The sequence below is a fragment of the Syngnathoides biaculeatus genome, chromosome 15 (genome assembly GCF_019802595.1).
Source record: "Syngnathoides biaculeatus isolate LvHL_M chromosome 15, ASM1980259v1, whole genome shotgun sequence".
NCBI lineage: Eukaryota > Metazoa > Chordata > Actinopteri > Syngnathiformes > Syngnathidae > Syngnathoides > Syngnathoides biaculeatus.
In genome coordinates this window covers 8,020,030-8,047,485 of record NC_084654.1, presented here as the reverse complement: position 1 = coordinate 8,047,485, position 27,456 = coordinate 8,020,030, and the positions used below count along the sequence as shown (strand labels likewise).

Below are 27,456 nucleotides of genomic sequence, written 5' to 3'. Positions count from 1 at the left end.
TTACAAACAGTACTTTTTTTTAATGCCCAGTTAGGGACAACAAAAACATTTGCACACAAAATAGTTTACCCCCCTTTTTTTTTTTCTTTACAAACTTGCATAGTGATTGCACAGGGTGCTAAATTCTGATAGCCCTGATGGATAATGTTACTTGTAGCATGTTTCTAGAAACAAGGAGTGAAGCTAACTTCCCAAACCTTAAGTTGCAAACTGACAAAAAACAAAATACACTTTTTTTCCAGATTACAAAGAAGCATAAACCCAGAATGTGCATGGGTTTACCACAAAGCAACATATTTGCCATGAATCATTCTTTGAACACACAATTCTCTTCAGGCTTGTCTCAGAATGTCTTGCATCATTTTTCATGCTACCCGGTTCACATTCTTCCATATCACTGCTGTCCTTTTTCTCCCACCCTTTAAATTCCAAGATCTCAGTGATATCAGTCAAGATCTCAATCCCAGTTCACTTCACTTCTATTTACATTGTTACATTTATCAGGGTTTAAAAAAAAAAAGCAACAATCTTACGTTGACAAAAAATGTACTATAACTGTTTTCAAATGTGTGGAGTAAAGGTCAAAAGTTGTCAGTACTGTACAATAAACTGAATAAATACAGTGATTGAGTACTTGTATGCAGCTCTCAGTATTTACAATTTAGGTCAAGTGAGTTAGGGAGGGAGTAGAATTATAATACCCTTTCCAACCATCACTGATGTCAAGGGACCACTGGTGTCTAATCATTTCACACAGATTTCTAAACATACTTATTTATACACTCCATAAAATGACTCCACTGCCATATCCCTATCTGAGGACGGCTTTGTGTATTACATAAATCAGGAGAATTATGCTTTGACCCAACTAACCTTATGTAAGTGCCCCTAATAACCTCTAACGAGGTTGCTTAAGCACGCCAAGTGGCCCTGTGACCACTGCACTGAGCGACTGTGTGTAATAGGTGGTTTGTCACCGTGTATGAAAAGGCAAACAAGACCTTTCCAGGTTGCTTGAAGCCAGGATAAACGTTTTCAACCAGTGCTTTGCATGTCACTAACATCTTGATGGCCAAGACCACAAATGTCTTTTGACCATATCATACGCGTGTATGAGAATTTACATGTATAAGGTAAATATGAAGTGTGTTAAATGAACTTGCTTGTTCCCCACACATTTTATTACACATTTCTTGAACAAAATACAATGAAAAATATTTACTGTCACCTAAAAAGAAGTGGGCTGTGAACCAGAAGAGCAACACTAGGTGCGAATCCTACATAAATGCACAACAATGGCTGACTGGCGCATAAAGACAATCATGTTAAAAAGAGAACTTTGAGAAGGTTGGAGCATGAGTGTGCGTGCATCAACTGACACACAACTCTGCTTACTGTAGCTTGAGTCATTATCAGCTTGCGTTTCATCCAGTAAGCCATCCAAGTGTCCAGATGGTCAGAAAAGCTGCTTCACTGCTCTCCCTCCCTGCTACACACACTCTTTCACAGAGGGGGGAAAAAAGTAATGCCAGTGATCAAGTGGAGCCAAATAGGGGAGGGATACAGATTGAATGTCAGGTGGTTTGAAGTGAAAGAGGAGCAGCCAGAGACAAGGCTAGAAAAAAAAAGAGCTAAATTCAGCTAGCTCTTTTTGGGCTGCCATTTTCTATTTTCTGCTTGAAGGGTGAAAAGGACAAGGGGTCAAATGCCTGCAGTGGCAACACTTGGCAGCTGTAGATCATCTTCAGACAATATATTTACATGAAGAGTAGTATCGACTTGGATTCCCTTCTGGTATCTCATGAGCTTGGTCATATCGAGTGATGGTGCTGGTGCAGGAGTCGTCGTTGTGTTGGGTCTTTTGGGTCATGATGACATGGGGTGACTCAGTAGCCATACTTGTCGTTAAGATGGGTGCGGCCATCTCCAGTCTGTCCTAAAATGGTGAATATGGTATCTATGAAGTTGATGACACTTCAAATATGCAATCACCAATCAGGAAACCATTTCATGCAGAGGGCTTATTTGAACAATCACAGGAGCTTTGCTAAAGGCATATGATGCTTTAAGTGTATGAACGGCGTGTGGCACAAGAATGAGACCTCATGCAGCACAAGAGGGTATTATTAATTTCATTGTTTTATATTGATGCAAGGATTTCATTCGTTGATGAGCTAACTCGCTAACAAGCTAAGGAGCTAAACTTCTTGCTGTGGCTCGGTCGATTATGGCGACTTACAGATGTCACTAACTGGCAGCCCGATGTTCGTGTCCGGACCCAGACGCAGTACCATATGTACCCACACCATAGTCAAAAAAAGAAAAGGTATGATTCAAGACATTCTGAGTGCCGCAACAGATTAGAGGCTTTACAGGAGTGTTGAACCGTACCGACCGATCATGTGAAATCAGCCACCCGCTTCCTGACCCTAAGGCAGGCAGAGATGAGGAGAAACGTAGCAGGAGAGAGAGAGAGAAAAAGACTCAGCGTGGAAGTTGAATTGAACATATGGACTTGAACTTCTCAGTGGGAAGTTCTCACTGGGAGGACTTCTTAACAGCGCATATATATGACAAAAATATTCTGAAGAAATATATACTCTAAAACAGTTTAGTGATGAAGATGTGTTCGATTAAATTATGTAAAATTGTTTTCACTGTGGTTTCTAGATACCAAACAGAAACGGGGCAACTCAAACCTTTTCTTAAATTCAGCACTTTATTTGAAAACAACATTTTATGTATATGCTCTTGTGAAATGCAGCCCTACTTTTATTTACTAAATGAGACAATACACAGTTGTGCTCACATGTTCCAGGGCAGAATTTTTAAAGATGTGTACAATTCTTTATAATGGTTTAATGGCATTATTGGTTACAAGTTACGTCACCACCGTCGAACTGAACTTGTTGTAAACCGATGACCCTTCTGTACATAATTTGGTGCAACTATCTGCTTGCCTCCTGAATTGTTTCATAGTTATGTGTGGGCCTCATCCAAGGAGGTTTATTCAGTCATATGTCCGATGGAAAGATTAACGCATGTGGCTGTAGAGGGAGCTTACCTGTCGGCGGTAGCCAAACACAGTAATCGGGGTCGTCCTGTGGATACTGACTCGAGAGCTGCACAGGTGGCTATGGACACACACCATGAGGTGACATTATTATATTGTATTGGGAATCAGCTCAATCATTGACATGTTCTGGGAATTTTTCAAGGGTGGACATTTTCCTTTGGAATTAACAAGAATTCCTGGGAATTAAAAGGAATTTACCAAACTGAAAGTTAGCTCTTGGTGGATAATTTAAATATAGTATCGCTGGGGAAAACGTGAACATAAACACGGTTACTCTTTCATGTTTTAACATAATTCTGAATTTAAAAAAAATGTGTGCTGAGGACAGGAGAGGACTTCGTGTAAGGCTTGCTTGAGGTAAGTCCACATACCTTTAATACGATGCGGCTCGCAAGCCGGCAACAAAATGTTACGTAGCCTGCCAAGCTAGTGCTAGCGCGCGTGGTTGTGTGTAAACGTGCTGCCGCTCTGTTGAATGCATCATCTGACCAGAGCATGCACATACCAGTCGGTACTTTAGAGTTGAGAACTCTCATGGCACGCCCACAAATAAAATTGTCACAAAAAGTAGATAGATTAATTGCTGTATCACAAGTCCTTCCTGCCATCTAATTGAAGACCGTTACTTTGTTCTGTCTGTCATTATGCCACTTTGGCACATTATATGATACATTATTTATTGTGAATATATATCTTTCTAATCATTAAGTACACAAGTATATACAGTAAATGAACAGGACATTTAAATAGACTCACTTCTCTAACTTGTGATTGGATCGGTGATAAGGTTATCGTTTTTTTAAAGGGGAAGTCCACTCAATGAAAATAACAATGAATCAGATAGGTCATGTCATTGGTACTGTAACTTTAAAACTAAAGATTTTGATCAGATATCATTTAAGGTTGTGTTGAGCAGCGTCGAGCAAGCTTCGGGGCCCGGCCGCGAACAAGCTCTGGGGGCCTTTGTTTACACACTTATGTCCCACGCATAGGCCTCCGAGTAGTCAGACTCTGCCCGAAGCTCGCTTGACAGCCACAGGTTAAAATCTGTATGGACGTATTCCTCCGTGTTCTCGATCGAGTGATACTTCTATTTTTTCATCAGATGAGGATAAAGCCAAGAAATCAGCGCTGCCATTAACTGTGTAGGAATTTAACCGAGCCTCACGCAGGTTGACCACCTGACACTCTTTAAAAGTTAAAGTACCAATGACATGACCTATCTGACACTATATTGCTGTTTTCAATGAGTGGACTTCGCCTTTAAACTCGTTGATCGTCCCCAAGAATCCTGATTGTGTAAAGCCTATTTAAAACCATTCCCTTGTTTGAATTTCCATGGAAACTTAGTGGAAATTTTCCACAAAACTGAACATACTGTAAATGTCCATCTCTTTGCAACTTACCCTGCTGGGGCCCATGACTTTCTTTTTCTTCCTCAGACTGAGATCTTCATCACCCTTGTCTCTTGATTCTGTTGAGTCACAGTGACTAGAAATCAGATCGAATCTTAGGGGAGCACGAGACTACACAGAAGTGTACACTCACCAAAACTTGGTGGGTCATGGTTGGGCTTGGTATTCGTTTGAGGAAATGGGTTCTGCATGCCTGTACATGCTTTGCTTTTCCTCTTTTCTGGCCTTTCCCCTGATATTCAAAACAAAAAATACAACATTACATGTTAAGGACATTTGACACATTTTAAAAAGCTAACTCATCTTATACAGGTGCACCTCAAGAACACCGAACATCTTCAAAGATACATATTTATTGAAAAAAATACTTTTCAGAAGGCCAATTTCTCCCCATTTTTTTTTTTTAACATCAAATTTGTTGAGCATCAGTCATGAAAGATTCCAGTCTGTTTTGTGGATTCACAAGAGTTTCGCTTTTTGAATTAAATTCATGAAATAAATAAGCCTCCACTATATTTTGATTTATTCAGATGAATCTATTTTTTCAAATAGTGTACAGTATTTCAAAAGGATATCTTTATGCATTGGACCCAAACATTGGACCTACTACTATTAATGCCACCTAGTGGCATAAAATATGAATTTTCTGAAGGACGTTCAGGTGGTTATTAACCTTTTGGCTCCGGCACTGGTTTTTCTCCTTTCTGTCCTGAAGTTTCTTGAGATGTGAGGTCACTGGCATCTACGGGTTCATCACTCAACTTGCACACTTTATCTTCATGGTCCTCCTTTTTTTCAGCCATCTCCTGCTCTACCTCCCATTTTTCCTCTGCTTCCTCCTCCTCCTCTTCTTCCTCTTCTCCTCCTGGTGGAAGTTCTTTCATGTTAAAGAGCTCAGGAGGCAAGCTGGGCTTCTTAGGAGGCAATCTCTACAAAAAAAAATTGAAGACTGATGTTGGCTTCAGGAAAATCATCCACAAGTCATTCCATTAGGAAACAAAATATAGTACACTTGCCCCGATAGTGCCAGTCTTCAGCTTGAACTTGCATCCTCCCTTCATAGCTCCAAAAAGCGGCAAAGCTTTCTTTGGTTTCTCCGACTTGGAGCTTCCACTATAGCACCAAAATATGATCAAGGAGTGCTCAAAAACAGGACTATGCTTAAGTTAGTTGTATGTAGCTGATGTTTTAGTAACGCTATAATTACTTTCTAAAATTAGAATGTCACTGGGAACACAGATTTCAACTTCAAGTATTTACAGGTAGAGTTCAACACATTTCACCTGGGGAGCAGCGAGGGCAGCTGAGAGGGGCGAGTCAGTTCCACCAATTTGCGGATCCGCTGGGCATCTTTTCGTAGGTCAGCGACATGCACGTGAAGCTTCCGGCGCTCAACGGCATCCATGGTTGCATCGCTGCGCACGGCCGTCATGAAAGCGTCCAGTGGGTCGTCGGTAGATGAGCTGGAAGTGTCTGGTGAGCAAATTTGTGCATGAAGTATTCACAGCGCTTCACTATTTCCACATTTTGTTGCGTTACAGCTTATTCCAAAATAAATTGAAAAAATAAATCCTCAAAATTCTACACACAACACCTTATAGTGACAACAACAACATAAAAACTGTTTTAGGGAGATTTTTGCACATTTATATATTTTAAACAAATGGGGTTTTATTTAAGATGTTTCTGTACTTTACATTCCTGTGTTCATTGTTCATTTTCTAATTCAGTTGCAAAAATTCCAACAAACATTTTATGTTGGGATTCTGGGTTGTCCTGTGTGAAATTTTGAAGAAAAAAATATTATAACGGATCAATTATATGTTTCAATAAATCTGTAAGACAAACAGTGGGAAAAGTGATGTGCTGCGAATTTTTTTTTTTTTTTTATTCTTGACCTTTCGCTGTACAATGGAAAATGACTCACCTTTCCCAGAGGTGCCAAGCTTTTTTTGTGCTTCTGCCACCTCCCTCTCCACCTGTGATAGCTTTGCCAGCTACGGCGGAGGGGGACAAAAACAATAATGTCACATGTTAGGCAAGTAAACCACTAATCAATAACCAGTTAATTGGATAAACAATCAAAGCCTAATCACATCTAATTCAACAGGTGTATCAATAATTCTGGTTTAATGAAGACAATACAGAGTTGTGTACTAGTAACAACAGTGCACAACATCCAATGAAGACATATTTGTAAGATTTTGCCTAGCCTCGTTAACTACATGTGGCAATGTGGCACGCTTGGTGAAGTTTCATAAACGCTTGCGAAAAAGTTGAATAGCAATTGCTATTAACATTGTCTTTAATTTATAAACATTCAGCTCTCTCACAGTTCCATTCATAACTGAGCACAATTATCTTCATAAACCCAATAAACTGAGGACCCCCTCTACAGTAATTCTGCTATTGATTGCTTGCTTTACCAGTGATTCATGCGTCTCGGTCTTCTCCAGAATCTTTCCTGCTTTTTTCATTCTCTCTTTCCTCTTTTTTTCAACGGTGCCTGTCCGATCCAGGAAGGTGTCATCTTCGCTGTCATAGTAGTCCTCATCTTCCCAGTTCTTTTTCTTGCGCTTGCGGGACACTGTACACATGTAGCCAAGCAAAGGAGCATTTGTAAGAACTCCAGGAAGGTCTCGAGACGGTGCCTTGTACAGGCTGAGCTCCGCCGACCCGCCTACCTGCTTCCTGGCGCAACAGACCTCTAGCTTCCAGCATTCGGCACGCCTCGAGGCAGCACTGAACGGCCGCTTCTTTCTTCTTTCCCGTATGAGTCACCTCGGCAACGAGCTGCCGGCCCAAGGCATCGTCCACTGGCAACCTAAAAGACGGATCCTTGGGATCATTCTGCAGCTTTGCAACCTCTCAGAACGTTTCTATCACAAATTGAGCCCTGTTTCCACCAGTTTAGTACAGTAGCGTATGGTATGCAAATGTTTGCATTTCTGTTGTTAATCATGGCTAAATGTACCAAAATAAGTAATCTGTACTTAAATGCTTTTTGGCAATATTCGGTCAACAAAATAAGGTACCTGCAGTCGGTTGTTTGTACTACAGAAAAACGTTGGTGCAAAATGGCACCATAAGAAACACAAAATACACAAAGAAAAAAGAAAAACGCTGTTTGTCATTGTTCTTTGTTGTATCGATTGAGCTTCTATTTTTCGTTGAATTTGGTGGTGCCATTATCTCACACCATTGACACGGCTAGCACCAACAAACTGATACAGCGAGTTTAAAAAAAAAAAAAAGTTTAGCGCTGCAGACAGAGCTGAACTACACAGTAGCACTGGGTGGAAACTTGACAAATGGCTTCAGGGTCTTCAAGACACTTACTTGATTCTACAGAGCCAGCTGCCGTGGCTTTTGTCTTCATACTCAAACTCCAGCTCCTCGCCTAATGTTAAATGGAAATGCTGCATAATTAAGAGTCAAAAGCATTTTCAGAACATTTTCTGCCCTTTTGCTGTGCATTGATCGGAAGACACATCACCTTCCCTTTCATAAAAGCCCTGTAAAACCTTCTTAGGGTCCTTTAAGTAGGCAGCTTCCTGGTCTTCTTGGAACTCTGTTGAAAAGGGATTCTCCTCATTTTCATCTTCTTCTGGGAACTGCTCCTCAGCTGCATCAGGAGTTTGTGGTCACACATTGGGTAAAAGGAAAGCAGAGAATGTTTCTCTGAACATTTTGACACAATCAAAAAGCGCTCACCCATTCCCCAAGAGCAGCCCGAGTCTTCACTGGACAATTTTCGGCTCTTGTCGCTTTTCTTGTCGTTCTTCTCCTCTCCTTCCTCTTCGTCGGAACCACCTCCCATCATTCTCTTCTCCAGCTCCGCCCTCTGTTTCCTGGTTTGCTCCCTCAGCTCTGTGACTGTTAGTTCAGATTCCTCTTCCTCATCAAATTCTGGACCCTGCAAGAGAAAAGACTTTCTTGTAAGGAGTAGTCAGTAGTAATCAGTGGAGTAAGCCATTACCCTTAAAATGGTCACACCTGCATTGAATAGAGCAGTTAACACTCTTCTTTATCTAATGTTTGTGCTTTGACAAGTCAGATGTCAAAAAAGCTAAGTACTATTAGGTGAGAAAGTGGGAAATGTCAAATGTAAACAAGGTTTCCGTTGTAAGGATTTACAATATGAAATTTTAAGTTCAAATAAAAGTAATACTAGTCAACGGTCAGAGAACTAAACTGAACTAACAGAAGAAATTACGTAAAACACAATTTTCGGGGGATCTTGATCGTACCCCAAACTACAAAATATCAGGTGCTGCAACCTGTATATTATTCAACTTACAATGTACTGTCCTACATAAAGATTCATGTTAACAAAACACATCAGACAATTTCCATCCATTCATTTTCTACAGTAAGCAGAGCCAGAATATGCGAACTCTACAAAGGAAGCCTGGAGCAGTGATTCTAACGTCAAACCTCAGAACCATGAGGCAGACATGGTAACCACTACTCCACCCGTGCCAGTGTGACCATCTGAGTGCTCCTCCGTGCTGAAAAGTCTCCTTGTGATTAATGCGCATGCAACAGGGGAACTCTGGATACGTAGCAGACACTTACCGGTAAATCCCTCAGTCTCATAGTTCCCCTTCTTCTACATAGGGGGGGCTAACGTACGTTATATCCCAACCATAACCTAACCTTAAAATAAAAGTTGATAAAAAGATATATATATATTTATGTACGTTCGCTGTGTTCGTCTTTCTGAGACGTCCATAGCGAACATGAACACTCGTTGTCAAATGGCACACGTTGAAGCATGGATGGGGATGTTTCAGACAGGTTGTAAGTTTACAAAATATACGCGCATTTTTTCAGCACCCGGAGCACTTAAACCGTCACACTGCTATCTAAAAAAAAAAAAAAAAGGAAGCTCTTGGCTGAGAAAATGTGGCACTGTTTGAAAGGCATTTTTACTCTACTCCTGCCAACGATCCCAGTCTGATGCTTATCATTTAAGGCTAAAAAAATGAAACGAATCTCATGCTATTAAGGCGTAATAGGAGGATTATAAGCGTTGTGTGCTTGCGAGCGTGTCTAGCGGAGGCATCATCCGTGGACTCGCGGGGAGCGACAACTGCCGCCCCACATCCACTCCAAGATCTACAAGTACATCTGTGACAGCAATCTGAAGAACTGATAAGGGAGACCGCCGTTCTCCTTTGTGGAGTTTTTTTTTTTCTTTTTCAAAAAGGTCTCAAAGATTTTAGAGTAAGACCTGTTATTGATTGTGAACATGTCCTTAATGTCAGGTGTGTTTCCAGAGCCACTAAATACAGCTGTAATTTAACATCTACTGAAAAAGGACAACCTTGACAAGACGCGAATAAACAACTACAGCCCAATCTCAAATCTCCCATTTTTAATTAAGATAATTGAAAATGTGTTTTTTCAAAAGATGAATTATTACTTAACGCAAAACACAGATATATATTGCAACGCAACCAAAAGATCAAGGCCCTTAATCGCGTCTGTGGACCCAGGCCTAAATTTGGAAATATACATCAAAGGACTTAAAATTAGCCTACTATCAGCCAAGGTTAAAATATTTGATGTCTCAGTAGGACCTGGAAAAACTCGTGCATGCATTCATTTTTTAGCAGACTTGATTACAGTCACAGCATCTTACCAGGTCTCCAGAAAAAAATCTGTTAGACGATTTCAGCTCATTCAGTACTCTGCTGCTCGAGTCATCACTCAGACGAGCTCTGGCTGCCTGTCCGTCAGAGAATAAAGTTCTGATGCTGGCCTATACAGTTCGGAATGGTCTACTAGGACCAAAATGCTCAAGTTACCTCTGAACCCAGTATGAACCCTCCAGACGCCTCAGGTTATCTGGATCCGTTTTTATTTATTTATTTTTCTCCAGTCAATTAAGTAGACATGAAGAAGCTGCATTCAGCAAGTCTGGAACAAACTTCCAGAAGGCCTCAGATCAGATGAAACAGTGTATTTATATCCAGGTTGAATACACACCTTGTCCTCGTCCTCAGCTACATTTTAAATCAGATAACTTTTCTAAACTTAATCAGATTATAAATACTGATTTTTATCTACTGTTCTTATATCTTTTTTGTTTTAATCTTAAATTATACTTTGTAAAGCGCTTTGAATCGCCTCCTTGTTATTTAATTGTGCTGTAAAATAAACTTGCTGTAGACTTTAAAATAACACAATAAGAACGAAAAATGCTCTACCTGTAGGATGAATAGCCTTGTGCTACCTCCAAACTTAAGGACATGTCCAACACGGAGTCTGATATACGTCTTGGGCGGAATCTTGTTCTTGTTAACCACAGTACCGTGTGTGCTGCCCAGGTCCTGGACATAGAAACCTCGATCCTCACCGACAGACTCCCCTTCCCCGGCGTGCTGGCGGTACTGAATGACAGCATGGTACCTGGAGATGGACGGGTGTTCCAGGGTGACGTCACACACCGGCAAACGTCCAACCACAAAGTAACCTCGATGCGCAAGGGGCACATTGTCCACTATGGTGCCGTTTTTTAGAATTTCAAGGGCATAGACGTCATCTGGAGGAGGACCACCCCACTGGGGCTCTGTGTATGGCAGGGTAGGGAACTTGCCACCCGGTGGAAGCTTGGATGGGAGCACCCTGTGTTTCGATTCTGCTTTCGTGTTTACTGAAGCAACGTCTCTATATTCACCGCAGTTTGTATTCTTTTCTGGCCCAGTGTCCAGAGATTCGTTGTCCTCGACTTGTGTTTCGTTGACATCTTTGTCGTTTCTGGTCTCGTCCCCAGTTTTGGATGGAGCAGAAACGTTCTGGCTGGGTTTAGTCCCGAGAGAAAGCGCAGGGAACGCAGTTGGTTTTAGAAAAGGGTCACTTGTTTCCTGGTCAGTTTCAGGCGATTCGTTGATTTGGGGTTCTGTGTCTTTTCCTGCTTCCGAGCACTCGTTCGTTTCCATCGCAGAGTTGGTCTCTTTTTCATCCGTGTTTGTCACGCTTGCAAGTTGCGCAGAGGCAGACATGTTTGTTTGGTGCGACTGCCAACTTAGTCCGGGTCCTGTCTTTTTATATAAAGCTTACAAAAACAACTGCAATTAAGAAATTTCGGACCAAAATAAAAGTTCCAAAACTGAATATAATTTAAACCAAAAATTATTAGTGTTTAATTGAATCAAATAAATGCGTTTGTGTTGTACTTGTTTGTTCCGGAAAGAAAATTTAATTTGGTGTTTCATGGGAATGTATTTCAAAAGGCAAGGTCATGTTATTTCCTGTTCAACAGTTCAAATAATATGTAGCTTATTGGTTCCGTTTAAATAATGTACATACTGTAGCAAACGCTTATTTTATTGAAAAGGTGAGCAACTGAGCAAAATATTTACATATTTTAGGAGACATTGTTGTTTATCTAATGTACATGTACGTTGCAGTTTCTTGCACCTCTGCGCAATTATGCTTTCCTTTTCCGAACAATCATTGCCAGATTCATCCCATTTGTTTTCGAGTTTTGACAGCTATAAGATTTAAAGAAGTATGTTACTAGCATTCATATAGAGTTTACTCAACACGTCAAGAAGGTAAAAAAAAAAAGATATAACCCGCGCGAAATAATTTGACACGATGCGTTTTTTTTTTTTTTTATCCCAGTTGTTGCTGGTATGACAGAATGACCCTTCATAATTAAATGTTGTCGTTAAATTTGTTTTAAATAGATCACCTGGCTTACAACAGTGCTTCTCAATGATTTTCTGTTACGACCCCCCGAACCCTCGAACTGGGTTTTGTAAAGATGAGTTTGTACAATACTAGTTTCTAAACTGAAAATTTTTAATGGGAGTTGGGAATTGAGGGTAATTTCATCGGAAGGTATGTTTGTCAGAAGCAGAGATCCATGCAAAATAGATTCATAGCTTTCTTTGCACACATGCTAGTGCATTAGAGTTGGAGTATCTTAATTGCTTTGTTACCTTTTCCCTTAATTTGAACAGCGGCGTGCGTGAATCTTTGTCATAACTCCACTTTTAGCTCCCTACACACAGTAAAATATTGACCAAGTTCTGGATTGTAACTGTAGCACTTGTAACTCAAGATACTACTGTACTTGCATGAAATCTGGTTGTTTTAGTCAGACTTATGCTAAAATATATTTTCCCCAACTATATTAAATTCATTCTTCATTCATTCTTCAATTTTGAACATTTATTGTTTTTTCCCATAAATAATGCTTAATTACCATACATTCCCATTGAAAGGTTCCAACTTTGAAAGTTCCCATTAGTTTTTTTCATTACATCTATTTTTGCTGTTTTTTTTTTTTTTTTTTTGCAGGTTCCAAAATATTAAACTGTCATCATCATGCGTTACTGGGGCGAGATCCCAGGACCTCCAGGGGCCCCTGCCAGTCGCAGCTCCTTCGATTTGCTCCAGCGTGAGTTCAGATCAGTGGAGATGCAGGATCCTCCACTGCATCAGCCTTCGGCCCAGCGTCCGCGTCCCACCACTATGCTGGACATTCCATCAGAGCCTTGCAGTCTGACCATTCACACGGTACAGCTGTGCCACCACGCCCGCCGCCTCCGTGGCCTTTTGGCGGCCGCTCAGGGTCAGGGCTCGACATCTTCCGAGATTAGTGGCAAACTGGAAGATGCTGATTCAAACCTGCCTCTGCGCCCCCCCACACCTCCTGCATTGCCTGATGATTTGCTACCGCTTGACTGCAAAGATCCTCTGCAACCCTTTCAACTTCGCCACAGCGACCCTGAAAGCGACTTTTATAAGTAAGTAAGTTCATCTGGTCATGTGACCAAGCTAAAGTTGATGTCAGCCGGTTGTAATTCAGTACTGAAACGGTGAACAGTTGGACATGAGCATTCAAAAATTTTAGAGAAGGTCAAATTAAATTAATCTGTCATGGTTATAGCGGATTAGAGGTAATTAGTTGATCCCTGGGAGATACATCAGATAACTGGTTAGCGCATATGGGTTCAAATCCCGGCCCCGCTTGTGTGGAGTTTTTGCATGTTCTCCCAGTGCTTGTGCGGATTTTCTCCGGATATTCACGTTTTCTCCCACATCCCAAAAACATGCTTGGCAGGTTGATTGAAGACTCGAAATTGCCCACGGGTGTGAATGTGAGTGCGAATGGTTGTTTCAAAGTGTGCTGGCGACCAATTCAGCGTATACCCTAACTTTTTCCAAAGAAAGCTGGGATAAGATTGAGCACGCCCGTGTCTCGAGTGAGGATAAGCGATACAGAAAATGTATGAATGGAGTTAATCCCTCACGGGAAAATTCAACCCAAAATCTGAAGGGCTCCTTCATACTCGTGGTGTGGCACCTATTCATGTTTTTTCCCACTTTAATTTTTTTTTCTTTTTAATTGAGTTATTTTCCTTTTTCATTTTTCCTTTTGTTAGTGGAACTAATGCTGAAAACACTTGTAGGTACTTTATCGTCATTCATTTTTGTTTTATTTTGTCAGGGAAGGGGCCCAATTACTCCGTGTACCTGGGACAGTTGTCCCCTTTCCCCCCCAAGTTCATCACCCTTGTATGCAGGAAGCAAAGAGAGATGTTAGAGTGAAAGGGGTACTCAAACAGTGCTGAATTTCTTAAATCGGGGGAGTTTGGCCTGGGCCTTGCCCAAAGGACAGCTCAACAGTAATCAATAAGATGACTAATAGCTCTTCAACAACTGGTTGCCTTTTTACATGACTCCTCAGCAGGAGTTGAACAGTCACCCTTTGCTTCCAAACTCCAATCCTTCCACTGATCGGCTGCTGTTTAAGAAAAGTCTGTGGTGTCCCTCACTTCTTTTTCCCATTATCAGGGGTAGAGGGGAGCCAGTCACAGAGCTGAGTTGGCCTTCCTGCAGGCAGCTCCTTTATCAGTCAGTGGCCACCATCTTGGCCCATGCAGGCTTCGAGACGGCCCAGGAGAGTGTGCTAGAAACGCTGACCGACTTGGTTCACGAGCACTACCTACGCCTGACCCGCCTCCTGAGGGTAGCTGTGGACAGAGAGGCCCGTCTGGGGGCCAGTCCCTTTCCTGACGTCATGGAGCAAGTGTTCCACGAAGTGGGCATTGGCAGTGTGCTTGCCTTGCAGCGCTTTTGGCAAGTGCGCGTCAAGGATTATCACAGCTACATGTTACAGGTGAGAGAGGACACATTTTATGACTGATCACTGGCTCAACTATAACTATATAGCGTGTATTTGTTTTGAATAAAGTGTAATTAATTCAGAAAAGTCAAAGGTTACAAGCAAACGCTCTCTGTCTCGCATTAGGGAATTGCTTCTGTTCTTATATTGGTAAATTTTGCGAAGAGTGATGAAAAAGAACTCTCGCTCGCTACATTAATAGAAACAACTGTTTGGGACTCAAACACAGTACACACAGAAATTGGAATTTTGGAGTACATTTAATGAAAACCACGGAGGAGTTTGGAGACAAATTCAAAGGGACTTTACTACATAAATTATAGATCAACGTACATAAAGAACAACATATCGTCTGAATGACCAAATTTGTAATGTGAGCATGAAATGCATTGAATCCTAGTGAGGGAGGGTTAAGTTGGGACTTAGGTTCTAGTGATCACCGCAGTGTTTAGCAGTAGGTCATTGGGTCTGGTCTTTCTCACTTTTCTCAGGAGGAACAGATCCAGGTTTAATTGAAGAAGAGGCACAAAAAGTGAGAAAAGATATGCAAAACGGGAAATTGTTCACGTAGGGTGGTGGACTCATAAAGTTTCCTCCTTTTTCGACTTGTTCTGTCCACACTTTTGTGCTAGACTGGACCTATACTTTGTAATAACGCCAGGAGTTTCTCTCCTGAGCCCCGAGAACAAGCAAAGCAGGGAAAACAGATAGAAGCCGCATTGCAAATTCTTCAATTGGACAGCGCCGCTGTCGTGGTCCGGGTTCACTCATGCCAAGCCAAGTTCTGTAACTGGAGAGATGTTAGCCAGGAAGAGAGAGCAGGGAAAAAAAACCCTGAAGAAAGGATGGTCATGGATTTTTGTTCCTCGGGAGGCAGGAGAAAAAGTCCACATCCAGCGACTCGGATTTCCGTGTTTAATTTTGTTCTTTCTGCATGAGAAATGCCCAAAGGATCAGCATATTTTCAAATAAACAATTTCCAACTTGAAACTGTCTCACGCATAAATCAAGCATTTGAAATGATTGTTTTAACTTTATTCTTTGGAAATCAACTACTTATTGTTCAATATATCATCATTTCATACTGTTTTGTTTGTTTCAAATCAAGAAGAACACTTCTCAAAGTCTCACAGCCAGACCTGTAAAGCTAACACGTTAATCTTATAGATGGACATTAAGGTATATTTAGAATATTCATGGTTTGTTTTTACAGAACTGGGATTTCTTAAATGTCACTTTATCTTCCACCGGCAGTGTCTCTAATTACCACTGGGGAGTGATTGTGTTCCATTGTTCAACAGTCATTAATCACTTCCTTCCCCATTTCATGCTCTGGGAGTCATGTCAAGGTTTTTAGCTCTTTGGAATTGCCATTGACAACTGTGCTTCATAGGCTTATTTTTTCATTACAATATTATTTCAATAATTATGTACATTCAATATCAGTTGTGTTGTTTACATGCATGTTTTTAACTACTGAGATGGAAAGCTATTGACAGACAGCAGATAGGAGAAGTACTGTAATTTCTTGTGCATAATGAGCATCCCCACCCCCCAAATTGTCAAAAGCTGGCAGAGCACATTTTACATGGGTACAAGGACAATGCGAAAATATATGTTCTGTATATGTTTACCGGTAAATAAGTAACATATCTTTCCACTTAAACATCCATTTTACTTCTGACAATATATTAACCACCTGGAGTTGTGTATAATGGAGGTCTGTGTTTTTGTATTTCTGTCTTTAGCATTTTTAACTGCTGACAGGAACTGAAAATAGATTTTGCCCTTCCAGGTCAGTAATGATCTGTCAGAAGAATACGAAAGGTTGGTGAATCCTGAAAAGGTTCTGGAGGACTCAAAGCCCCCCAGGATCAAGGAGGAGCCCATGAGTGACATTTCCTTCCCTGTTAGTGAGGAGCCAGAGGCCGACCTCGCCTCTGGGGACCAAGCCTTACCCATGGGGGTCCTCGGAGCTCATGGTGAGCGGTTCCCTGGTAGCCTGGATGCTGACCATTCTCCTCACACGTCAAGTGAGTCGCCTTTTATTTATCCTCACATTAGGGCTGCACGATATTGGAAAAACTGTCAACATGGGATGTGTATGTTGAATATTGTAATATCGATTACAAATATTTTACATGCCTCAAAAAAATACCCGCCTGTGTGGAAGTTAGCATGTTCTCCCCGTGCCTGCGTGGGTTTTCTCCAGGCACTCCGGTTTCTTCCCACATCCCAAAAACATGCAGCATTAATTGGACACTCTAAAATTGCCCCGAGGTGTGATTGTGAGTGTGATTGTTGTCTGTCTCCATGTGCCCTGCGAATGGCTGGCAACCAGTTCAGGGTGGACCCTGCCTCCTGCCCGTTGACACCTGGGATAGGCTCCAGCATTCCCCGCGAACCTCGTGAGAATAAGCGGCAAAAGAAAATGGATGGATGGATATATACAAAGTGTGCAGCTGTACTACACGTGCAATGAAAAATTTGAGGCTTTGTGTTGTTTGTTTTCTTTCGTTTGGTGAATAAGGTCTCTAGAAAAAAATCCCTTATTAGCAATTGCACACCCGGAACTGCAACTTGTCATTATCGTTACATGGTTTCTTCCACATGAAAGGGATTGTGAGTTTTAGGGTCCATATTTCACGAGCAAGTTAATTTTGTGTATTTTTTTCTAAAGAAAAAGAAAATGACAGTCATTTCCAATTATATCCATCCAATTTAGATGGGGAACCAGAGACTGAGTTCCAACTATAGGGGGATCAAACTCTTCAGCAAAACCTTGTAAGGTCTAGTCAGAGGTTCTGGAGATTAGTCCAATGTAAAGTTGAAATCTCAGAATCAGAAGGAGTAGTGTGGTTTTTGGCCATGGAACAGTGGACCAGCTCCACACCTACAGCAGGGACCTCGAAGGTGCATGGAAGTTTGCCCAGCCACTTTATATGTGTTTTGTGGACTTTGAAAAGACATTCGACTGTGTGCCCTGTGGGGTGCTGTGTAGCGTGTTCCTCCTGTTAATACGAGCTGTTCGATCTCTGTATGACTGGTGTTAGTGTTTCCAATTCTATTCATTACCTTCTTGTATAGAATTTCTATGTGGAACTGAGTCTTTGAGGCTGCCTCTTTGGAGATGCAGATGATGTGGTTCTGATGGCGTGAACGCCCCGTGACCTTAGCAGTTGGGTGTGAAGCGGCTTGGATTAAAATCAGCACCTCCGCATCTGTGGCCATAGTCCTCAGTCGTGAAATGGTGCAGTGCCCTCTCTGGAGTAAAGAAGACATCTTGCCCCAAGAGGAGGATTTTAAATATCTTTTTATGAGTGAGGGAAGAATGTAGCAAAAGATCAACATGCGGACTGGTGCAGCGTCTACACTGATGCAGACTCAGTATTGATCTGTCGTGGTGAATAAGGAGATGAACCGAAAGACAAAGCTCTCTATTTACATGGTTGTAAAGTACTTTTATTGCCAATTCTTCCACATGCGTAACACATACAGAGGATTGAAATGATAGTATTCAAGGGACTGCAGTGCTACAAATAACGCTCTACTTTACTCCCCTCCCTTCTGGTCATGAGCTGTGGTGTTGTGACCGAAAGGACAAGATAGCGAATACAAGCAGCCAAAATCTGTTGTATGATTATTTTAAAACTGTAAGAATGTCCAAAACATTTAGTAAAATATAATAATCCAAAGTACCTTTATCCAAACATTTTCACTTTTATGTTTCTCTGGGGGCGGCACGATGGTTCAGCTGGGAAAGCGTTGGCCTCAGAGTTCTGAGGTCCCGACTTCGATTCCGGACCCACCTGTGTGGAGTTTGCATGTTTTTCCAGTGCCTGCGTGGGATTCCTCTGGGCAGTCCGGTTTCCTCACACATCCCAAAAACATGCAAAATTAATAGGACACTCTAAATTTGCCTTAGGTATGATTGTGAGTGCGGCTGTTTGTCTCGATGTGCCTTGCGATTGTCTGGCAACCAGTTCAGGGTGTACCCCGCCTCTTGCCTGTTGACAGCTGGGATAGGATCCACCACTCCCTGCGACCCTCGTGAGGATAAGCAGCAAAAGAAAATGGATGGATTGATGTTTCTCTGTTCTTCCTCTCATACCCCTGAGCACTTTTCTTCTTGTTTTTGTCAAGGTGGCGGTGTGGTCAACAACTCCCCCTTGTGGCCACAGGTAAAAATTGAACCACACGATGGCGACGAAGGCCAGGGTGCGTCACATCATCCTCATCACCATCACAACCTGGGCGGAGATGTGTTTGAGGAGGGGGGCCCCATGTCGACCATGAGCGAGTCGGGAGGGGCAATGGTGTCCTCTCCTCCTGGCGCGGTTTCAGATGGCAGCTATGCCTCACATTCTCCTGACTCCCTGATGAGCAACTCACCTGTCTTTAACCAGAGACCCAAGAAGCGAGCAAAGAAGATGTGAGGTCATGTTGTATGATTGTTCAGACTGCAGACTTCCCAAAGAAAATTGTTCAAAGAAGAAAGCATGCATGGTTGTTTTTGTTTAGAATACTTTTTTTGACATTTCATAAAGTACATTCACATCATCTACTGATTCATTAAGTAATCTGAAGTTTATCCCATCTGAGTTTAGGGAGAGGCAGAGTACAAGCTAGACTGCTCACAATACAAAACAAAGATGTGATTTTTCTGTTTGTAGGCAGAATTCTGTCTTTTTAAATTGCATAGATAAAAAATATATATTTTTCATTTTTCTGCAATATTCCCACCATAACCCGTGCCAGAATCCACACTTGTTCATTTTCCAATCCGACTTTTGCAAGCGAGGCGGAAAATTTGATATGTGTCTGTTGATTGAAATGAAAAGGCTTGTTGTATACGAGGCAGTTCATGGGGCCATTTGCAAGTGAACACGATGGCGGTGTTCGAGAGAAAAGATGCCTCTTGAGTGAAAAAAAAAATTGATCGATATCTCAAAAATAAGTTCAGATGGGATTGAATGGAACGAGAAAACGTCAATACTGTTGAAAAGAAGGAAGTTACCACTCTGTTAATCGACTTAATTCGCAAAATTGATCGACCTGGTAAAGCATTGTGCACGTGGTGTCAGGACACTATTGACTATGGATCAAGAGGTTTGAAGGCATTGGAAGTTCACGCAAAACGACAAAACACATCAAACAACTGGAAGCAAGGAAAACAAACTTTTCCATAGCTGGTACATTCGGATGTCAACCCAAGGCCAACAAACCTTACGGACTTCATCCCTTGTTTACGTCCACTACCACCGGTAGTGAGAGGCAAGATCCACCGAAACAACCAACCCCTGTTGCAGATAGGGGCGTCAATAATGAGGTGAGGGTTCAGAAGCAATTACTTGTAAAAATGTATATTATTTACTGATAACGAAACATGTCATTAATAATTGTTGTCAAATTCTTGTGTTTCAATCATTTACAAAAACATAAAATTAAAAGTTTTTGAATGGATACGATATACACGCTATGAAAGCACGTTTGCATGCCGTGATGCAAATCTTAATTCAATTTAGTTTCACTTCTAGAAGGTTACTTAGTTGTATTTGAATTTGTAATTTTTTGGGGGTAAAGGTATGTGCCTAAAAAATGAACCATCATATTGTGTACATTTTGAAAACAGAAAAGCATTTATTTATAGATGTACTCGATATTTTTCATTCATAATACAATTTATAAAACTTGCATGTTAAAATTGGTGATCATCCTTTCATCATGGTTGCAGCCCCCAGACCTCTGGCTATTTTTCAGTCTTTTTTCAGTCAGTCAAATCACACGCCTGAAAACATAAAACGAAATCCACATTTTACCCAGTAAATGTAAGTAAGGTATTACTTTAACATTAGCATTGTGATCGTAGCCTAGACCTGGAGTTTTGTTTATTGTGGTCACATGTTGGCTACAAGAGGGGGAACCTCAGTTTAAACATTAGAGTAGTGTTTGTGTATTAAATTTGTTAAATGTTTATTATAAAATGATTAAAACTAGATTTGATTTGAGTTATCTGTGTTAATAGAATTATACATGAAAAATATTGGTATGGAAAGTTTAATCATTTCCATAATTCAGTTGAATGCTTTGTTTTCTTTCAATTTTCTATCTATTCTGCACTGCCAGGAACAAAAATCCTTCTACGCCTGCTGCTGCATATTATTTTTAACCCCTCATCCCCCCTCCTCAGACCTTACATGTAGGCCGCCATAGAGCAATCTTCTAGAGGCTGCAGTATCCAGATTTCACACACCTACCAACCTTAATCCGTTCTGCTAAATTAGCATCTGTTCCAGTAGAGCTGACGCAGACACGAGCAGGAAGTACAGTTTTCTACCACACCTTATGAAGACAACATGCAATCAACCTCAATGGCAAAGTAATTGCTTAATTTTTCCTGTTCAGTGAGCTGATATATTCAAATCCATGGCCAGTTTGGCGTGCATGTTCCCAAGTGGGAGAAGTGCTTCGACCCAGGTTTATACTAATGGTCATTAAATCCTATGATAGCTAGGTCATGTTTTGAACTTTTTTTTTTTTTTTTTTTTTTTTGATAGCTGGGGTAGGCTCCACCACTCCCATGACCTTTGTGAAGATAAGGGGCTCAGAAAACGTATGGATCAATAGAAGGAAAGGGAACATTCCTAAATATTTTCAAACGGTTATAAATGTGTTAGGTGAAGACGTAATAAACCACAGTATATACAGAACTGTCCGAAAATGGGCCACCAGGATCAAAGACAAAGATCGAGACCCTGCATTGAGCGACCTCCATGTAATGCAAACGCGCTTGTGATGTCACCAATTCCTTTGGGTTGAAAACCAAAACACGTCCCCCATATAACCAAGATCCGGCACAACCAGATTCTCACCTTTTTGGACCTTTAAATTAAGGTGTTAGGGGTCAGATCACATGAGTGGGAAAAAAATTATAATTAATTTTACAATGCTAACATACTTCATAGATGGAGAGTCTGCTGAGAAAAATGAAGATTATAATGAAAAGTAGTGATTATATCCCCACTATAGGCTTTATTTTGTGTGTACGTATTGTCTTGCCTTTGCAACAAATAATAAAATTGGGCTCATTACTTGACTGTTCGTCGTATAACACTAAGTGTAGGTTTGAAGTTGTATCATTTTGAAATCTGGAATGAATTGGACGGGGAAAAAAAGGTGATAGATTTACCTGTCAGGCAGAATGCTGTTAATGATGTCGGTTCTGAATCATCTCATCTGCCTGATGTCTTAGGTCTACTTCCGTTTGCTGGTCTGCGGAGGGATTGCCGTTTTTATTTTTCCGGAGGTGGCTATTCCGGCCATAGTTTCGGCAAAGCCCCTGAAGCCAAAATTGACAGGTCAGCGCAAGGCTGCGCGACTGTTCCCATGAGTGCACGGCTAATAAATTAAACCTCATCAGTCACGTCTTCTGTCTCTGTTTTTCCTCGATCACAGTGGTTTCTTGCAAATCAAATTAGAGGTACAGAATTAGGCCAGAGTGGGCTGTTTTTTGAAATGATCATTTTAATAATTTACTACTGTCACATTTATACATACAGTTTTAACAAATATGACCCCCCCCCCAAAATAAAATGCAGATTACCCCTGAATACTGAGTATTGCATGAAAGAGATATGTCACCTGTGAAATCATTAGTACTGGGTACCAAGTCCCATGGCAAGCCTAGCACCGTTCCGTATTTTTCCCTAAAAAAAAAAAAACATGTATAGCAGCAATATGATATCACTGTTATGAGCCTGAAATTGAGGCACTACTCTGAAAACCTAAGGTAATGAACGTCCCTCATCCTTAGTTAATCTATTTGCCACTGGAGGGCAGTCTTGCGTTGCACGGAAACGTCAGCAAGACAAGACGGCCCCCCCCCCCCACCACCACCAACTTCAGTGGAAGGCTTCCAGTGCCAATGCAGTGATACCAATTAGAATTTAACAAATTTGTCCAGGATGTTAACAAATGGCTTAATTTCCCACTACATAGTCCACAAACGCTCGCTTTTACTGATATTTTATTTATATAGAGTCACATTACAGTTACTTCTATACTGCAATGGTACTTATACAGAGAGTTGGTGAAAAAAGAGGAAATTTAAACTAAATATCCTATTACCCATTAATAGCAAAAATAACAGAATGTCACACTCACCCTATATTTTATTACTTTTTGTAATACTGCACTATACATGCTATACAGTATTTTGAATGATATTGATCCATGACATAGAAGCCAAAACACCTGGTTTTATTATCAACTAGCGTTAGATACATGCCATTGAATCTCCCAAGAGTTCATTTCCATGCAGTTGGTTTTATAGAAAAACTTAAGTTGAAATTAATTAGCTACTCCACTGCTCCCTAATTGTCACATCAATCAGCTGGGTTCTTTTTTTGTTTTTGTTAAACCCACCTCTGTTTTGCAGCATGATATTGGTGTCGCTCATTAGAGACCGTGCTTGCAAACAACTGAAAATACCTAAATTTGTTTACCTGTTCTGCTCCAATAGATACATATGACCTAGGGGCACGTGGTCACATCCAGCAATGAGTGTTTCAAGTGATTTATTGGCAGTACAACCAGTCTCTCATTGCTTAACATTAATCTGCGGCGTCTCCACCAGTGACTCTCAAAGTGTGGTCCGAGTAGCAACAGTGGTGAATGGGCTCACTCTCCTTGTGTTGAATGGTCAAACTGTACATAATTACAATGGCTTACATTTTTGTTGTACTTGACTTGGTGGCACAGTGGAACAGCGGGTAAAATGTTGGCCTCACAGTTCTGAGATCCTGGGTTCAATCCCTGCCCCGCCTGTGTGGAGTTTGCATGTTCCCCCCCCCGTGCCTGCGTGGGTTTTCTCCGGGCATTCCGGTTTCCTCCCACATCCCAAAACATGCAACATTCATTGGACACTCTAAAATTGCCCCTAAGTCTGATTGTGAGTGCGGGTGTTTGTCTCCACGTGCCCTGGCAACCAGTTCAGGGTGTACCCTGTGTCATTCCTGTTGACAGCTGGGATAGGGTCCAGCACACCCTGCGAACCTCATGAGGATAAGTGGCAAAAGAAAATGGATGGATGGATGGATGTATTTAATTTTTAAGCACACCATATCTGCGACTGCCTGGTGACCAGTTCAGGTTGTACCCCACCTCTCCTAAAGATAGCTGGGATAGTAGCCAGCACGCCCGTGGCCCTACTGAGGATAGGCAGTACAGAAATATCGATATGTATAGTGGGGAGGGGACACAGATTGGCGTTCCCATCGATTCACCTCGTAAATCAATGCTCCCTTCCCAACAAAATAGATGAGCTTCATCTCCTGATCAGAACCAGCAAAGACTTCAGACGTTCCACCGGCCTGTGCTTCATTGAGACCTGATTTTCCAAATGCATTCCTGTTGGAGCTAAGGCGCTACCCGGCTTCCATATTTACCAGGTGTATCGCATCACAGAGTTGGTGGTGAAAAAAATGGAGGTGGGATATGCTTCTTTATCAATGCAAAATGGTGCACGGACATCACTCAACTCAGCACTCTAAAAGTGAAGCCCACTTTTAGAGTTGCTGGTCTTATATTGTAAGCCATTTTACTCGTCACATATGTTTGCCTGTTTCATCCCTGTCGGTGTCTACGTTCCACCTCAAGGTATCATGAACGCAGCACTGCTAACGCTCGCTGAATAAGTAACCGAAATTGAGAAAAAACACACAGACTCACCCCTCATTATTCTAAGAGATTTTAACAAAGCTAAACTAAATCACAAACTCCCCAAATAGAAGTAAGGCATGGACTGTCCGACCAGGGAAAATAACACTTTGGACCACTCCTATATCACAATAAATAACACCTATCCTGTCATTCCCCGCGCTGCCTGTGCAAGTCCCTTGAGCACCTCATGCTGGATCACCTTAAAAGCATCACAGATCCCCAACTGGATTCAGTGCAGCTTGCCTACCGAGCTAACTGGTCTGCGGATGATGCAGTCAACATGGGTCTCTACGTCATCCTTGAACACATCGACGGAGTGGGAGTGTATGCAAGTATCCTGTTTGCAGATTTCAGCTCTGCGTTCAACACACTTATCCCCGAAATCCACTCCTCCAAGCTCTTAGAACTCAACATCTCACTTTCCATCTGTCAGTGGCTCGACAACTTCCTGATGGGCACGGCACGTGAGGCTGGGGGACACCACCTCATCCACATGCACCATCAGCACTGGGGCCCCCCAAGGCTGTGTCCGTTCCCTGTTGCTGTTTTCACTCAACACAAATGGCTCTAACGCAACACACCCAGCTGTCAAACTCCAGCTGTTCACACATGACACCACAGTCATCGGGCTCATTAAAGACGGTAGTTTATGTATTGACAGAAAGTGGGGAGGCTGGAGTTTTGGTGTGGCCAATACAACCTAGAGCTGAACGCACTGAAGACTAGAGATTATTGAGGACTTTGGGAGGCATCCTTCACCACAACTGTCCATCATGCCTTCCAACTTGTGTCAGCCATCGAGACCTTCAAGTTCCTGGGAAGTACAGTCTCACAGGACCTGAAGTGAGAGAGAAACATCAACTCCGTCTTCTAAAAATCCTAGCAAAGGATGCACTTCTTGCGTCTTCTGAGGAAGCACAGCCTGCTACGAGAGCTGCTGAGACAGTTCGTCATAGAGATCTTCGACTCAGTACTGTGTTCATCCATCACAGTCTGGTTTGGGCTGCCTCGAAAACTCTGACTGCAAACGGACAGTCAAAACTGCTGAACAGATTGTTAGCACTACCCTCCCCATCCTTGAGAACTTGCACACCACCTGAACTAGGACAAGAGCAGGCAGGATGCTCTTGGACCCTCCACATCCCGCCAGCAGCTTTTCCAGATATCTTCCCTCGGGTAGGCGCAACGGAACAATGCGAACCAAAACTAACGGGCTTTCTGACAGCTTCTTTCCTCTTTCAATTAAATTCTTGAACAGCTAACTTACAATTCTACTGCAAGATGCTGTCAATTTTCTGCCTCGAGTTTGTTTTCAGATCCTACTGGGGCAATTAGTATTATATATAATAGACAATAGCACGACTAGTCACTTTAAACTGCAATCACACTTTGAAATCTTGACACCCTTTGCACAATGGTCACTGCACTGGACTATGTCTCTAATGGGCATTCTAACAGTTCTAATGAAGGAAGACTGCAGTCTTTGCACAACTTTGAGTTCAAAAAAGAAAAAAAAAAAGGTCCGTCAATTGACTGTCTGCTGTCATACTCAACAAGTATGTTGAACAATGGCATCCCCAACAAATTCCTTGTGTGCTCTTTACTTGGCCAATAAGGCTGATTATATATATATATATTTATATATACCTTTTTTTCCAGCTGTGCTTTTCAAAGAATAACTTGACTTTGTGAGGTTAAGTCAACCAAAATACAGCAATTCCTGTCTCGCCTTATTCAACTTTTTTTTCCACAGATGAGTTGAAGTGGGTGGAGGGCAGGAATAGAGAAGGTATCTGGTGAGTACAATTTATTTTATCTAAAGTTTTTTAGGTTTTTGTGATGTTATAAGACATGTCATGATTGTGAATTGTGTACAGTATATCAAGGTTTGAAGCTATTTGAAGGTGAAGATATAAAATAAGCGTAACTGTTTCTTGCTTGACTACTAATGGTAGTCATCCTCAAATTTGCCAAATGTCTATCTTTTCTTTAATGCCACATACTGGGATTAAATATAAATAGTTTATTGGAATAAAACCATGGCCCCGCCTTTGAACACTATGGACTACTATGCAAATGTATTTTAATGTTGGTTTTAATTGTGCTACTTTCAGAGCAAAATTCTTTTTTATTTTTTGAGCTCACATTTGGTGCAAAAGGTTTGAGAGCCACTGGTCTACACTTTAAATATTAATGAAATTGCCATAACAGCAGTAGGAGAGTTATCATAGCTTCAAATTATGCGGTACCTTGATAAACACTGCATGAAATAGCATTGTGTGGTTGAAATAGTAAAAAAGATTCCCATCTCAGGATGTGTTTTTGGGTTCTCTAACCTTCCACATTGTGCCCTATTCTTGAAAACTATCTTTTTTTTTGTAAGTCTGTCAAAGTATGGTGAGTGCGCATCTTTGTCACACCGCAGTTTTGTGACTCCTACCGAGTTGAGTTGTCGGTGTCAAGTTGGTTGACGGAAGCTGTTTGACACCATTCCATCCCATCTGCTGGTTGTTGCCACTTTTTCTAAAGCTGTCAAAACACTGAGCCATTACAAAACGTAATGTAAAAATGGAATACAATACAACATAGTATACATATAGTATAAGTATATATATACCCAACAATTGACTAAAAAGGAAATGAAGAGCTCTGCCAGTTCTACAGACAGGGTTGTTTTCAATCAAAAGGGCATAAAGTAACCATCAAACACATTAAATAGTTCCTGCGATGGTTTGAAATTTTTCATCAATTGCTGTCATATACAGTACACTCACTCATAAACAGAGGCAACAAAGCAAATAAAAGGAGCATATGACAAAAATTTTGTTTTCATGTTATCCGTTTTTCATGTTCTGTAATGGATACACTTTTACATATATATCAGTAACGAATAAATACAATTTGATGCAACTTCTTATAAATCCTCTATGTTGAAATACAGACTACACTCTTTCTAACTTGGTGGCTTCAACTGTTTTAGGTGTACCTCTCTAGTTTGTACATTTTTCCTATGTTCTTAAAGCATTTGGGAGAAAAATAGATGAAAAGTTAAGAGTCAGTTCACCTTTCCTTGAGCCCCAAATTTCAGGTCGTATATT

General features: G+C 41.3%; 2 protein-coding genes across 5 annotated transcripts; one reads left to right on the top strand and one right to left on the bottom strand.

The window, feature by feature from the left end:
• Positions 1 to 11,506, bottom strand: slc4a1ap (solute carrier family 4 member 1 adaptor protein). 2 transcript variants are annotated; one of them, XM_061844098.1, is made up of 15 exons: positions 10,305 to 10,426; positions 10,139 to 10,225; positions 8,206 to 8,407; positions 7,988 to 8,116; positions 7,831 to 7,891; positions 7,176 to 7,315; positions 6,918 to 7,078; positions 6,419 to 6,488; positions 5,775 to 5,964; positions 5,508 to 5,604; positions 5,165 to 5,420; positions 4,625 to 4,723; positions 4,483 to 4,550; positions 3,065 to 3,134; positions 1 to 1,936 (listed from the first exon to the last, which is right to left on the bottom strand). In XM_061844098.1, the coding sequence occupies exons 3-15, from the start codon at positions 8,312 to 8,314 to the stop codon at positions 1,887 to 1,889; spliced, it is 1,500 nt and encodes a 499-aa protein (XP_061700082.1). In that variant the 5' UTR covers positions 8,315 to 8,407; positions 10,139 to 10,225; positions 10,305 to 10,426; the 3' UTR covers positions 1 to 1,886. The 2 variants fall into 2 exon arrangements, with proteins under 2 accessions (XP_061700082.1, XP_061700081.1); XM_061844097.1 differs by lacking the exons at positions 10,139 to 10,225; positions 10,305 to 10,426 and adding an exon at positions 10,707 to 11,506.
• On the top strand, positions 10,948 to 20,048 carry supt7l (SPT7 like, STAGA complex subunit gamma). Of its 3 annotated transcripts, XM_061844102.1 has the most exons (6): positions 11,720 to 11,836; positions 12,808 to 13,256; positions 14,308 to 14,632; positions 16,434 to 16,465; positions 16,553 to 16,671; positions 18,782 to 20,048. In XM_061844102.1, exons 2-6 carry the CDS (start codon positions 12,835 to 12,837, stop codon positions 19,072 to 19,074), a joined length of 1,191 nt encoding a protein of 396 aa, XP_061700086.1. In that variant the 5' UTR covers positions 11,720 to 11,836; positions 12,808 to 12,834; the 3' UTR covers positions 19,075 to 20,048. The 3 variants fall into 3 exon arrangements, with proteins under 3 accessions (XP_061700084.1, XP_061700086.1, XP_061700083.1); XM_061844100.1 differs by lacking the exon at positions 11,720 to 11,836 and adding an exon at positions 10,948 to 11,082 and having other exon boundaries at positions 16,434 to 16,671; XM_061844099.1 differs by having other exon boundaries at positions 16,434 to 16,671.
• Positions 20,049 to 27,456: the final 7,408 nt, after the last annotated feature.

Bases quoted from the DNA above. Each gene is read 5' to 3' on its own strand.
- supt7l (XM_061844100.1), top strand. From the start codon at position 12,835: ATGCGTTACTGGGGCGAGATCCCAGGACCTCCAGGGGCCCCTGCCAGT. The intron at 13,257-14,307 runs GTAAGTAAGTTC...TCCCATTATCAG, and splicing joins CCTGAAAGCGACTTTTATAA to GGGTAGAGGGGAGCCAGTCA. The intron at 16,672-18,781 runs GTGAGTCGCCTT...GTTTTTGTCAAG, and splicing joins CCATTCTCCTCACACGTCAA to GTGGCGGTGTGGTCAACAAC.
- slc4a1ap (XM_061844097.1), bottom strand. From the start codon at position 11,501: ATGTCTGCCTCTGCGCAACTTGCAAGCGTGACAAACACGGATGAAAAA. The intron at 5,965-6,418 runs GTGAGTCATTTT...TTTGCTCACCAG, and splicing joins GCTTGGCACCTCTGGGAAAG to ACACTTCCAGCTCATCTACC. The intron at 3,135-4,482 runs GTAAGTTGCAAA...GTGTGTCCATAG, and splicing joins AAGTCATGGGCCCCAGCAGG to CCACCTGTGCAGCTCTCGAG.